We start from the raw sequence: 12950 nt of genomic DNA on the forward strand, positions 1-12950 counted from the left end.
TTAAATTTTGATTTAGAGCAATTGAACACCAATTGGCCCAATCGTTGAGATCGGTTCAAAATCAACCATTAAAAAAAAAAAAAAAAAAAAAAAAACCAACAGGAGTCCAAATCTTCTGTCCCACTTTTCCTGCTCTACTCTATATTCCACCAATAAAAACTTGCCACGTGTTCACCTAATTAATTAAATACTACTATTATTGACTTATTAATGCTACCGTTATTAATTAATAGTAGTATTTAATTAATTAGGTGGACACGTGGCAAATTTTTATTGGTGGAGTATAGAGTGGAGCAGGAAAAGTGGGACAGAAGATTTGGACTCGAATGTGAACTAAGTGATGTCCTATAAAGAGAGTCAACAGTTTCTTTCCAAGTGGCACTGGATAAGAGAACTAAAATCAATAAAAAAAAATTTTTAACTTGGTAGATTAAAATAACAATTCACCAAATTTATAATGTGTAAATTCTATTTTTGCCTAAATTTTAAGTATTACCTAATTATCTTAAATAAAAAGATAACTAATCATTTATTTAAAACAACTAGATTACCTAATTATCCAAGGCACCGATACAAATTCTTGCTTTAAAATTAAACCAATAAAATCAGGACACAGTGACAGAATTAATTTTTTTTAAAAAAAATTCTTAAAGAACCAATAACAATTAATTGATTATAATTACATTTGATCAATCTCAATTTTAAGAATGTGCACCAAATGTTAAAATCTTGATTTGGCTACATCTTTTGTTCCGACAGTTTGATTTAAGCACATAATATGTCGTTTTAATGGTTAGAACTTCTAAATTTGGTTTCAACTGAGTATTTGAAAATTGATCCATCGAATTACAATTTTTTACCATTAAGGCAATAATTACATAAGTTGCCCAACCAGAAAAGTTGACATTTTAACTATCTATTATTTGTTGGCAAGCCCAATTTGAATGTAAAATAGGCATCACTGATTTAATGAGCATTAGCTTTCCAGCTTGGGATAAGATAAGTGTAGATAACAACCGACCTTTCCAAATCTTGAAGTTTTGATGCTAGTCGGTCCATTATGGGCTGAAAGAACTTCTTCTTCTTTGCCCAGTGGGCCATATGTTTACCCAAATATGGCCTTATCCATATTCAGATTGTCTCATTAGATTTTTAGTATTTTTTGGACAAATCCACCTTCTTGTTGATTGAGGTTATGAGATGGATTTTGAAAAAAAAAATCCATATTGGGATATGGTTTTTGAAATAACCAAAAATAAAAACAGATACAAAAAAAAGGACGACCTAATTCCTTCTATTGGGCATTAGGCATTTTTTTTTAAGAAACAATTCAAAATACAAGTTAACTACATAATAACTCAATAATAGAATTACTATTTTCTGAATTATTATTAAGAATGAATCAATTGTTTTTAACTAGTCTATGGATCTAGATTTTCAGATTAACTTATAACCCATTAAGTATAATGAGTGTGATAAAAGAAGGAATTACTAATAGGTTAAGGTTGCTAAAAAGTAGACAAACAATTTCTTAAAATTGAATGCATACAAAAAACAATTGGGTTGAAGAAGCTAAGAAAAGAGAGAGAGCAAAATGGATTGAACTCAGCAAGTCTGGACGTTGGAAATAAAGAAATCAGAGAGACAGAGAAAGAGAGAAATTAAGAAGAGTCAAAGCCACTCAGGCTCACATTGGGTGAGCTCTAGGTGTGTTACTATCTTGCCTATCTACCCAAATGCAAATTTGTTGGAGGCTAGTGGTGACGTCTCCTTTTACCATCACCTCCAATGTAAGCTAAAAAGAGAGTTAAAAAAAAAAAGGGGCAAAATAGTTGCCTCTCTCTCTCTCTCATAATTGTTAAAATAGTTGTGTCATTAAGTTTGTCATGTTCAACTAAATTAAGTTTGTGATATATACAATTTATCACTAACAAGATTGTAGCCCTATTTAAATGGCTTACAAAATTATGTTTAACTGGCGGTAGAGGAACAAAATACATATATTCTTTTAAAAAGTTATAAAGTATTTTTTTTTTTTTTTGAAAAATTTTGGGTAGACCTAACCCCACCGACAAGTTACCACTTACTAGCATTTGAAAAATATTCTACAAGGTGGAAGGTGAGGCAATAAATTCAAAATTTATTAGTGAATATCTAACTAATCAAACATAGAAAAAAAGTGACATTAAATACATATGCAGATACCCAATGAAATGTATTGAGATTTTTTTTTCTTTTAATAGATACAATAATACTTGAAATGTCTACTCCATTATGATTTATGTCTATCAGAAAATATTTTTTTGGCTTTTGGCATTGACGGAATTCAAATCAAAATCCTTTATTCTTCAATTAAAGATTTTATCAATTGAATAACTAGAACCCACTAAATGTAACCAAAAGATAAATTAACAAACTTTGGTCATGCATATACTCTAGTTTTCTTTCCCTTTTTTTTTTTTAAATTTTTTTCCCCAATTCAAGATAAAAGTATAAAGCAAACAAACTGGAGTGATATCTACATGTGGTATGACAACTGCAAGTTTCAGTAATCCCAAAGAAAGTCCTACAAGATCCAATGCTTTTAAGAGAAATATACCTCAAAACATTCCCAAAATTATGCTATGTTTGGAGGAAGAGGAGAGTAGAGGGGAATAGTTATCTTCCACCTTATTTAGATGATTTTAAAATTGAGTAAGGAGGAGGGGAATAATTAACATTTTCATAGTTTGTAATTTTGTTAATATGATAAAGGTAAATTTGGTAATTCATTTGATCAAACATTTCTATGCTTTACTCTCCCTCCAAATCTCTCCAATTTGGGGGAATTAAAAATGAGGAGTTAGAACTTAGAAGTAGTTAGAACCCCTCCAAATACCTCTCATTCCTCCCTTAAAAAACATCCAAATAAGGTAATTTAAGTTTCTCTCCCTCCTTCTACTCTACTCCCCTCTACTCCTCATCTATCCAAACAAGCTATTAGTTTGGAACTTTGGAAATGGCTTGGCCCGCGCCAAATGTCTTATAAAATTGGGAAGCCAAATCAAAAATGAATGCTTTAAGAGGAATGTTATAAGTGATCGATCACACACATCAATACACAAGGAATATTTTATTTCTTTCTTTCTTAAATAGGTCTTTAATTCAAATATTGTCCCTACATTATTTATACAACTATGGCTATAAAATTGTTATGAATCTTGAAAAGCTCAATAAGTAAATAGCATCATAATATTTTTGATAAGCAGTAAGAGAAATTATTCACAATTGTGAAGGCGATTAATCTATAATGGTAAATGATAGGGTGATATCAGTAGTGAATTCTAATGAGCACTAACAAAAACCTATTAACTCAATTATCGTGAAAATTAGTGTATATATAGTGATGTGGGATGAAAACGCTCAGACCGTCCCTGGACGGTCATCACCTCGGCAGCCGTCCAGGAGTTATCCTCAGGACGAGAGTAACAGACAAGGCCATCCTGAGGATGATAGCGAAGCTACACCCCTCGTCCATGGGATGCGCACAGCCTGTCCCGAGAGGACTCGCCCACATAAAGATTCGTGGACGAGGATGCTACACTTGGAATTATCAGGCACACTCGACGAAGGAATTCCAGGACGAGGATATCATACTTAGGAGAATCTCCGAATATAATGTGACAATCCCTTATCCCACGCATAACTGTCATGTATCCGTTGTGAAATAGAAGTGTAACTCCTAAACGGTTATGGCAGTTACGTTTAATCCTCCTTGAATCCAGGGGAGGTTCCAGTATTCGATAACCGTCTATGGGAACACTATATAAACACTGATTCGGACAAAGCAAAGGTACGTTGAACAGTTTTAGTAAAAAGCTTGGAATTCCATATACCAAGAGAAAACTGACTTTACTATCGGAGGGTTTTTGGCCGGCAGTTCCGGTCACCTTTGATTGTTTTACTTTGTTTTTCAGGCCATTGGAGAGCGAGTTGTCTTTTCGAATCCGGATCATCCAGCCTACTGATTGAATTGCATCATCATATAGCATTACTCAATTATTTAGTATATTTGGTATAGTACATCTTTTGTTCATATAAATGTATGTTTTACATGTGGAATCTATGTGTGATTAGATTCTAGATGCTAGACCTATATGTTGGATTCATATTTATATAAGAAAAACGTGTAGTACTTTAAGTACATTGAATTAGGGAGGGGGAATTTGAATCTAGATTCTCTTTATAAAGGAGATCTCATGATGCCAATAAAATACAAGTCTTTTGGCATACATATTGACAAGTTGGGTGTAACACATGACATTGATTTACTTGACATAAAATTCAAAAAGTCATAAGGATTAACCAAAGGAGATCCCATAATATCACTAAACTATAAGTCTTTTGACATACATGCACCAAATAATTTCACAAGTTGTTAAGCATAACAATGTCCCACTAGAAAGTTGATCACATTATATTGTCTATATTTTGGCAAGCCCACTTCTTCTTCTTCTTTCTTTTTTTATTTTATTTATTTATTTATTTTTTTAACTACAAAGAATGTCATACAAACTGAGTTATCACTTGCAAGTTGCAACTACTTTAAAAATTCAAAGCAGGATAGTCTATAAATACTAAATACACTGTAATAAGCATTACCTTTCCAGTTTGGGATAACAAATGAACTTTTCAGTCTTGAAGTTTTTATGCTACTCAATGTGGGCTAAACAAACTCCTTTCTTCTTTGCCCAATTCGCCATATGTTTACCAACAATATGGCCTAATTTATATTTAGATTGTCTCATTATATTTGTAGTATTTATTGGACAAATCCATCATCTTGACAGGGGTTGTGAGGTGTAAAATGTTACATTTATCACCACAATATATATGCATGGGATATGGTTTTTAAAATCACCAAAAATAAAAACAGATAAAAAAAAAAGGACTATATCATATTCTCCTTCCTTCTATTAGGCATGAAAGTATTACAGACCCAAAAAAAGAAAGAAAAAAAAGGCAGTATCACACATGATGCAGCCATTGACGCTTTGGATTTTGTAGCCATTGATGCCATTACAACAAAAATGGCTGTGATAGCATCTGGTGACCTTAGGACACATGTCTATTATAAGGGAAAATTATTAAATATTTCTAGAATACAATTACATGTTGCTCCCTCCTTTTATATTCATAGTGAACATCATATTACCATACTCTAGGAATACCTAATAATTATTCTATTACAACTGTCCCACAATAAAAGTGGGGGGATGAACCTTAAAGAACTTGGGAATTCTCAAAGATGGGCAACGATGGCAGGCCTTGCATTTTTGGAATTAGGAACATCAGGGGCTGGAGATGGGAGCAGGGTGAGTGCCAACATTCCACTTATTGCAGCTGCAATAGCGCCCACCACGAATGCTGGTAGATTACCACCTCCGAATAAGGAATCCCAGGGTCCACTAGTAACCGATATGATCATCTAAAAAAAAAAAAAGATAAGGAGAAAGGTGAGGTCGTGAATTCAAAATTAATTAAATAGATAGCTAACTAATCTAAAAAATATCATATAAGGTAAAAGGTGAGATCATGCATTTAAAATTTATTAAAAATACTATTAAATACATATAAGTGCTTGTAGGGTGTGGGGGGCAAGGGCCGGGGTTCAAGTCTCCAGAAGGGAATTTCACACACATATACACTTAGATTAGGTTAGAGTAGAATTCTATCTTGTATAAAAAAATAAAAAAAATAAAACAGATATAATAATATTTAAACTGCCCGCTCCATTATGACATACGTTTAGTGTAGGAAAAAATTGGATTAAAGTATCTATTTAACAACAAAAAAACTTTCAATAAAGTAGACCTCCGGGTTTGGATTCTCAAACAAAAAAAAAACAAAAAAAACAAAAAAAAACTTTATTAGTTGAAGTAACTAGAACCTTGAAAATGTGACTGAAAAATAAAAGAAAAAAGGAAACTGAAGTGAAATCTACCTGAGGTATCACGATTGCAAGATTCAGAACTCCCAAAGAAAGGCCTGCAAGATCCAACACTTATAAGAGAAATATACCTCAAAGCAATCAAGGAATTAGTTTGGATATATATATATATATATATATGAGATAAAAGAAACCATACCTTGGCCCGCGCCAGATGTGCTAGAAAATATGGAAGCTAAAGCGAAAGGAATGCTAAATGTCACCTGCACCAATATGCAAGGAATGTTTTATTTATTTTTCTCTTAACAAATAGTTCCTTTATTTAAATATTGTCCCTACCTTAATTAATATGGTTCTAGATTTCACAATTTTTTTTCCCTTTTTTTTTTTATAATTCAATAATTGAGCAAGAGGGAAGTATTGAATAATAATTATTATTTTTTTAATTCAATTATTAGAATGATGGGAGAAATATGAATTTTGATTCTATTTGGTAATCTCATAAAAATACAAATCTTCTGGCATGCAATAAATTAAAATAAATTGAGTGTAACATAATGACATTAAATAATTTGACATAAAAATAAAAAAGTAACGAGGATTAAGCATTAAATTCCAAAAACTATAGATCTCTCTGTCTCCCTCTTTCATGTCAAAGAATTTTAACGTAAACGCAATCAACATTTATCAAAATGAATTACAAATTAAATAATAGAGGAGAGAGAAAGAAAAGGCAAAGTGTGGCTCGCAAAAAAAGGTAGGATGGGGCCAAAAATAGAATTCGGGAGGAAGTGAGGAAGATATATGTAACACGTCTGGAGAACATGCAAAGATATCAAGAATCAACAAAGAAAGAAAGAAAAATGATAATACAAATTTGGATCGACATCTTGTGCAATATCATATGGTATATAATCTAATGGAAGCTATAAAAGTTAATTTTTTAACTTTTTGTTATTTGTCATGTTGGATTTGGATCTAATTACATTCGCTGTTGATGTACGAGATCTCAATCTTACAAATCTTACCCAAAAAAAACTTAACAGAGGGATGTAGTAAGCATATAATTGGTACTATTTAAACAACATGATAAATAATTATTTAAATTACTTTTTTTTTAATTGATGACATTAATTTATAAGACTTATATAATAAAATTTATATTATCTTTAATATCATGCTGGAAAGAATTATTATTATTGTCCAGTTAGGTAAGAATAATTATTTTATGCATTGATTATGTATTATCATAGTGTGTAGATGCACAATCATGTAGGACCCATATATTATGATAAGTATAAACTTTTTATGGAAATTTTTTTTTTCATTTTTGATAGTTTTTTTTTTCTACTAAACTTGTATTAAAATTTTCTTAAGATTATCACTAACAAGCTTTCTAAAGACACTAGTTAATATGATTTATAATATACTAATAGATATATGACAAATGAATATATACCGGTCAAAGATCTTAAAGATTAACTTGCACTTCAATATGATTTTAACTAAGGAAAAGTATCTCATGAGACCTATTATTCATAATATTGTGGAATCCACACATATTGCAATAAAAATATCTTATAAGACAATTTTATTAGATAATCATTCTTTACAAAGGCAATTCAAATTTCTAATTCCTCAACTATAACGTAATAAATATATGCAATGCATGAGATACGTCTTATACTGAGTAGAAATGCTTACCGCTTGCGGTATACCCAACACCGCGAAGAGAGTCAAAGCGCCGGCCTTAATGCCTCCCGGTGGTGGCGCCACCGCCGGATGACCATTGCGAGCGTCCTTGGCCAACTTGGTAACCAACACAGTCAATGCCAAGCACGCAGCTAGCAAGAAATTAGCAATACCCCATAAACGCTTCACTCCCCCAACCCCACGCGCCAAGTGCTCCACCCCCAAAGATGTGAGCCCCAACACCACAGCGTTAAGCATCAGCCCCAATGCACCAGTGCGTACACCCACGTTGTACAACTCCCCCAGCTTTCCTTTCGCAGAAGCATCACCTCCAAACACCTCTCTCCCCATCCAATCAGTGTCAAAGAGAAAGAAAGGGAACCATGCAATCCAATTGAAACATGTCACCAACAGCAAAATCCACATGGGTCTTTTAAGCTCTTTGAAAGCCCCAACTATTTCACCAAAACATGGTACACGAGTATCGTCCTCTTCTGCAGGATCTCTTTCTGGTTCTGAAAATGTTTTTTCTTTCACCATAGTGAGAGCCAATGTGGTCAAAGTTAACAACAATGCAATAGAGATGAAAAAACAAGTCTTGAGATTTGCACAATACACATCACAAGCTTCAGTGCGTGTGAAAGGCAAAAAGGAGTGGAGTGTTTTGAGTGAACCAGCAGAATAGCCTAATACGTTACCAACAGCCATGAAGAAAGAGAACAAATTATTGGATATACGCATTCTTTTCTGGTCATTTGCGGAGAGATCAGCTAGAAAAGCACGACATGGGCCTTGTAACATGTTGTTAGCAACATCAAGGATCCAAAACCCAACCACAAACACAACAATTGCACGTGGCTTTATGGGTTTGTTTAAGGAATCACCAGAGAGGTGACCAAAGTCAGCAGCATATCCGATGAGGAAAACAGCTGCGGCGACGAGGGAAGCTCCGGCGGCAATAAAGGGTCTACGGCGACCGAAACGAGAGGTGGAACGGTCGCTGTAATAGCCAACTATGGGTTGAACAAGCATGCCGGAGATAGGACCACAGAGCCAAATGAAAGCAGCCCATTTGTGAGGAATACCCAAAAGCTGAACATATGGGGTCAACAAAGAAAGCTGTAGAGCCCATCCAAATTGAACCCCAGCTGCTATTGAAGCTACCAGAAAGATATTCCTCACGGGACTCGCTTTGCTTTCAGAACTAGCACTTTCAACTTCCATGGCAGAGAAGAGACTATTTTCTCAGATTTTGTTTGCGTGTGTGTATGAGTGAGAGAGTTTGCTATGTGCTTGATACAAATTTATATTTGAGTGTGGAGGCAATTTAGGCCGGTGGGCTTTGCTAATCTTGTGCCTTATCCATTTAACTTTACAGTTTACAATGAAAACACTGTCACTGCCTACGCGTGTATCACTGCCTTAAAGACTCTTTGCCTTTTATTTCGACAGTAAATTGTGTAGTTCTTGGTTTCTCCATATTTGAATTTATGAAAGGGTCCACATTTTAATAAATGATGATACTATATAGATAAATAGATATAGGTTAGGAAGAAAGGATTAATTTCTTTACTAGGTCTTTTTTGCTGTTCCTTCTATAAAAAAAAAAAAAAAGGTCTTTTTTGCTGTTGACAGAAAAAAGCTTGCTTGCTTTACTATAATCATATATAGAATTGTAGTATATATGAGTATCTAAATTGATACTTTCATAACTATATATTTTTAAAACTAACTATTAAATTAAATAAATGGTAGATATATGTTAGGAATATATATGGTATTTCTGACAGAGGTCTTTTCGGTTGTCATGAATCTTGCTTTGTAGCATGGAAGCATGGGTATGATAATTTGTTTTATTTATCATCTTCATTGTTACTTCCAAAAACTATATGCGATGCTGTACTTTTAAAACTATTTCTACCCACTCATCTTGACTAATATACTACTAGGTATTTATCTGTATGCGGTATATCTATATGATATATCTATACGGTTTTTTTTTTTTTAGAATCTTTATTTCATTAAAAGCTTTTGACTTTATCCTTAACTTTTTCTAATGTTACAAGATAAGTTTTTGAAAACTCGCACTTTTCGAGACTATTTGGTTTAAATTTTTCTATAAAGACTCCTTTTGAAAACCATATATATGATATTTTCTTAAAATTTTAGGAGATATAAACAATTACCATAATTACCAGATTTCAAATAAATAGTTATATATATATTTTTATACAAAATAGTTTTAGAGAAATAATATGTCTACAACATTTTCACAATATTTTTACAACAAATTAAATTTTAAGTGGCAGGTTGTTACGGGTTATAATTGTTGGGACAAAAAAGTAATCTTAGTGTTATGGTCAAATTTGAACTAATAACAACTAACCACCTATAATTTGTTATAAAAATATTATGGACGTAACATCTGTCATAATTTTATATTTTGGTTATATTGTATGCTGACTAATTATTAGATATTTGCAAATCACCGCTAACATATTACTCCATACAATAAATCCCATCGAAAATTTTAATATAAATTTCATATTAATTCATAAGCTTATGTCATTTTTTTAATATAATTGTAGAGTACCATGCAATTGTACTTCAAGAGTATCTACCATTTTCTTAAAATTATGAAATTTTTATAATTTTTTATCTTAAATTATAAAATTTTGTTATCAATAGTCAAAACTTAATATTTTTTTTAATACAATCAAAACTTAAATTTTTTTATCACCGCCGACATTAACAAATTATTGAGTTGATTGGGGTAGATATTACATTGATAAATGGATATAATTTAATAAAACAATGAAAAAAAATTGCATTTTATTATTTAAGTGATACTATTGGTTTTGTTTTTATTTATTTATTTATTAATCATGAGTTTATTCATGTTTAAAAGGCTTAGTTAAGTCTAAATTCATGTTTAAATATTAAACGGGAATGGATATCATTTAATAAAACAATGAAAAAAATATTGCATTTTATTATTTAAGTGATACTATTGGTTTTGTTTTTTATTTATTTATTAATCATGAGTTTATTCATGTTTAAAATGCTTAATTAAGTCTAAATTCATATTATTAACCAGAAAATTTCATTAGCAAAACTTAACATCATGTAATTTTTTTACAATTGCATGGATATACTTAAAAAATACAATTAAGATGCATAGTATAATTCTTATATATATATATAATGTAAATACTATTGATAAATAGTCATTCTTATATTTTGTTAAGTCTTTAAAAAATGTTGTAAGGATATTATTAGGTAGATTTATTCATGTTTAAAAGGCTTAGTTAAGTGTAAATTTATATTATTAACCAGAAAATTTTGATTAACAAAACTTTGCATTATGCAATTTTTTTTACAATTGCATGGATATACTGAAAATACATATTAAGATGCATAGTATAATTCTTATATATATATATATATATATATATATATAAAATTTAAATACTATTGATAACCACACGGGAAATGGTTAATTGTAGTGATACTATTGGTCAATTTCTTTTTTGTCTTTTTGAGTTTATCACAAAGAGGATAGAATTAGATAAAACATTAAAAATATATATTGCATTTAACTACAAATATTTTATAATCACAAGGATAAGGTTGATTACACTTTGAATTTTCCACAATCTATAACCATTGATTTTGGCAAACCATTAAGGAAATCATAATTGTAAAACTTTTGCAAAGCTTAACAAACAATTAACAATGGAACAGAATATTGAATCTTATTATTTAAGTGATGCTATAATCAGACTAAAAAAATACAATAAAAGAGACTTAAAAAAGCCTATGCACCAACTTAAACATTTCAAAGTCGATTGAGCATCTTTTGCACGTCACTACAAATTCTTCATAACCATAAGGATAAGGTTCATCTCGGTTTCAATGTCCCATTCCAATTTTGTGGCATGCATGAAAGTTTGAAATTTTATACATGTCCATTCCTACAGTAAGTAGTCGAAGCATTTTTCGGCATTTGACAAGCCAATGCTTCCCATGTTCATCATTTAAAATTTCCAAAAGGATATCAATGCCTTCATTATTTGACTCACAAAGTAGCATGATTCCATAAATATAAGGTGCAATAAATTGTCACATGGAAGAGTTTTTTAAATTATTTTTTTTTCCTACAACGACTTCTTCATTAAAAAAATATTGGTAGCTTCCCACTATTAGTAGCGCATAAGGATTTTCTACTTCATAATATGAAAATATTAAGCTTTTTTCTTTGTCATGTAGTAGAGTTGGATGATTGAAATACGGAGTCAGCTCAATTTGTTGGAGGACTAATTTCTTTTCTGTTAACTTCTTGAAGTGTTTGCAACTAATTAAGACAAAGGAAAAAATTAAATTAATAGACTGAATTATTTATATAGAGGAAAATGAATAAATAGATACAAATTGAAGAAATAGTTTTTTTACCTTAACTTAATGTATCCGAAGAGTGTTGCCGAATCTCTGCCCACTTTCGAAAAGATTTCAACCCATATGTCATTAGGAAGGTTTTTTAAAGCTTTCATATTGTTGTTTTGTTTGAAATAGTATTATAACATTTCGTCTACTATCTATAATAAAATCATTTTTTAAGGTTCATAGTATGATATTAAATAACAATACATAATAATCACGTGTTTAGAAATTTTGAAATGATTATACATGAGTTTGATGGTGAAATGGTTCAATTCATATAGAATTTTATATTGCAATTGGTTCTTAATGAATTTCATTGTTTCTATTCGTTAATATTAATACTTTACAGTTAATGTTAGTGGTTGATTAGGTTCAATGAATTGCTGTTTTAGTCCCCAAACGATTCACAATATTAGAAAGTGGGCAATGATTCGGATCCTAGGAATATAATACAAACTAGTTCAATGAATCAACAAAAACAAAAATCAATGTAAAACATAAAGGAATTGAACTTGCTTAGAAGGAAGGGAAAAAAGTCATAACATAGAGAAGAAAATTGATTAAACTTATTAATTATTACTTATTGAACTGTACAATTAGAAGAATCCAGAAACAACTATAAAGATAAATTCAAAATTAGGTCACTGCTTTCTTCAAATTTATATTCAAATATTGGTAAATTATTAAAGAGTGACATGAAATGTGATTCATTTAAATGACTCAACATATTATGTATTCAAATTTAATTAGTATATATCTAGTCATTATGAGTTTAGTCATAGATGTTTATGTGTGATCTTATTATTATATGTTTAAAGTGACAAAAAAATGAAAAAATTAAATAAATACGAGTTATTATCATGTGATATGGTGAAACCTCCTATTGTGA

General features: G+C 30.9%; 1 protein-coding gene across 1 annotated transcript; it reads right to left on the bottom strand.

Moving 5' to 3' along the window:
* Nucleotides 1–4909: 4909 nt before the first annotated feature.
* LOC142641552 (sucrose transport protein SUC2-like) lies at nt 4910–8923 on the bottom strand. Its single transcript, XM_075816003.1, has 4 exons — nt 7634–8923; nt 6129–6192; nt 5984–6027; nt 4910–5467 (listed from the first exon to the last, which is right to left on the bottom strand). Exons 1-4 carry the CDS (start codon nt 8843–8845, stop codon nt 5282–5284), a joined length of 1506 nt encoding a protein of 501 aa, XP_075672118.1. The 5' UTR covers nt 8846–8923; the 3' UTR covers nt 4910–5281.
* Nucleotides 8924–12950: the final 4027 nt, after the last annotated feature.

This window comes from Castanea sativa, chromosome 1 (assembly GCF_040712315.1).
Source record: "Castanea sativa cultivar Marrone di Chiusa Pesio chromosome 1, ASM4071231v1".
Classification (NCBI taxonomy): Eukaryota; Viridiplantae; Streptophyta; class Magnoliopsida; order Fagales; family Fagaceae; genus Castanea; species Castanea sativa.